Consider the following 2,500-nt stretch of genomic DNA (forward strand, 5'->3'; position numbering starts at 1 on the left):
TTACCCCCATAAAAAAAAGAAAAAAGAAAAAAAAAGACAAAGAAATAAAAAGTAGTATGAAATTGCTATGAAAGTTCTCAGCAAAAAAAAAAAAATAAAGTTAGGATTATGAAAAGTAAAGAATTAACGTTGCATGGCAGATAGGAGAATTATGTTGAAGCATGTATGAGGGAGAACCGGGATGTAGTATATTTATAAGAGTTGACTATTTACAGATAGGTCGAAAGCAGCCAGATGGACTGATCAAGTGTATGACAATAATTTTTGGCGATTAAGCTGGAGTAATCAAATGACAAATTTACCATGCATTCATTTAGCTAAAGGGAGTAGTGCTGAAGCATTTGGATGAGCAAAAAAAAAACAATAATTCCTATAATAGAATAGGAGTTAATTGGGAGACCTATAGAGGAAAAATGTATTCTACTTACACTAGTGTGTCTGATATAATGATAAGACTGAGCGCGTGAGCTAATAGAGCTTGTTAATAGTTATTTGAAAATTTAATGATAAATGTGATAATGGTGTAAGAATGTGTATTTAAAATTGAGATGCTAATATGGTGAAAATTTAATTTTCAGAGAAACGAAACGTATTTTATTTCCTATGCGCATTTAATGACAGAATTCAAGGAAAGATCAGAACATTAGGAATTGTATTTGTGGATAACCGAATGGAAACTGGGGTGTGAGGTAATTGTTGATAATACAGTGTTTATTGGTGGTAAATCATTAAGTTTTAAAATGAATGGTCTAAAGTTAGACCAAGTAAATGGAAGATAAAGGAGAGAGGACCGAATCATAGAACCAGTGAAGCAACACCAAAACTGGATCATTAAAAAGTTTTGATGAAGAAGCGAGACCATAAAATGGATAGTGAACCAAGTAACCAGTGAAAATAGGCTATTATCCTTGGGTCTCTCCGTAGAAGTAATTAAACTTGATTGGCCAAAGGATATTGAAAAATAAATTTGAAATGAGATAATCTGAATATATAGTAAGTAGGAGCAAGAACTGTTTAAGATTTCAGATTATTAAAAAAAAAATGAAAAATTATTAGCATTTAGTGAATAGATGGCGAGAAGCTTTTTTGAAGAACTTTGGTGATACTTGAGGAGATATTGCGATAAATACTGGGAAGTTTGCGTAACTGAAGTGATATGCCACCTATTTCGACTTATCTTTGTTATATATTTTACCAGTCAATGCCAAAAGACAGAAAATCTTAACCATTCCGTTATTATGACAGTCAATCATGGTTGTTATATAGTTGCAGACTACATGCATCCATCTATCGAATAAATAGCAAAATCTTCCCACCATAGCCTACAGAGGAAATAAGATTTGTTGTTAATGATCACACATGAAAATAGGTTGGGGGCTCTTTTATTTAAGGTGTGTTTATGTTTTTTTCTCCAACGCAGGAACCAAGTTCTTTTTTACTAGCAGTAACATTGCATTAGACAGCAGTATATACGTGTATCAAAATCACTAGCATTGATTAGAGCAGTAATGGCCGCATTAGATTTATACACTATTGCTACGCTAGTAGTCAAATGATGATAGTCTATTTTCGCTACCTCAAAGACCATGATCATGAATGAAGCAAATAATAATGAAATACACAAAAATTTTGAGCTCCTAATGTGCGTTAGAAAATAAAATATTGATAACAAAATTATCAAACTTATTTGAAAGTTCACAGATACAGGGGTGCAAACCAAGAAGTGAAATTTAAATATTGTAATCTGGTAATGATAAGCAAAATTTATTTAGATATGAAAATTACCAAATTAAGTTATTTAGTTTCCTATTTTAGGTTTTTTTTGTTACTAAGACAGCACCTTGATTTATTAGATATTTTGTTAACCAAAGCTAAAATCGTAATCATTTCGCACCATTAATTTCAAAGCTCAACTCCAATGTGAATGAATTTCTCAGAGAGCAGTGAAGAATATTTGACCAGTATGTAGAAAGTGGAAAAATTGGCATTGATATCCCTCCGCTTCTTTTCTAATTATCGATCCATATCTTGTTAGCTTTGTCTACATAATTATGCTTTGTTTTTTCATACGCTTCCTCTATCCTGCTTTCTTTATTTAAACTTACTTATAATCAACCTCATGGTAACTTTAGTTCAATTAAGGTATTCACATTATTGGATCCCATTAAGTGAATATTAATCATATAATCATGAAGATTGAAAGACCAAATATTGACTAGACGTACCTTAAACGTAAGAGTTTTCTTGGACTCTGGTTGCCTTGCAAGAATGATAATATTGATGATATTAAAAATCGCCATAATAACAACACCAACAATAGCTCCAACTTCTCCATGATAGAGTTCATCTTGAAGAAGTACCAACAACAGACTCAATATGGCAACCAAAATACCTTTAAACATTACGGAAGAAAAAAAAAATATATTGTTGAGGAAAGTAGAACAAACAACTGAAGATAAGAAGTACATATAAGGTCAGTCGAAATCTGTGAATTTGAGGG

At 31.6% G+C, this 2,500-nt stretch overlaps 1 protein-coding gene across 1 annotated transcript in view; it reads right to left on the bottom strand.

Moving 5' to 3' along the window:
- The window catches only part of LOC137645728 (high affinity cationic amino acid transporter 1-like), a 176,562-nt gene that overhangs the window by 4,502 nt on the left and 169,560 nt on the right, over positions 1 to 2,500 (bottom strand). The window contains exon 12 of the mRNA XM_068378613.1: positions 2,226 to 2,392. Coding sequence (XP_068234714.1) covers positions 2,226 to 2,392 — 167 coding nt within the window. The remainder of the gene's footprint in view (positions 1 to 2,225; positions 2,393 to 2,500) is intronic.

Source organism: Palaemon carinicauda, chromosome 8 (assembly GCF_036898095.1).
Source record: "Palaemon carinicauda isolate YSFRI2023 chromosome 8, ASM3689809v2, whole genome shotgun sequence".
Classification (NCBI taxonomy): domain Eukaryota; kingdom Metazoa; phylum Arthropoda; class Malacostraca; order Decapoda; family Palaemonidae; genus Palaemon; species Palaemon carinicauda.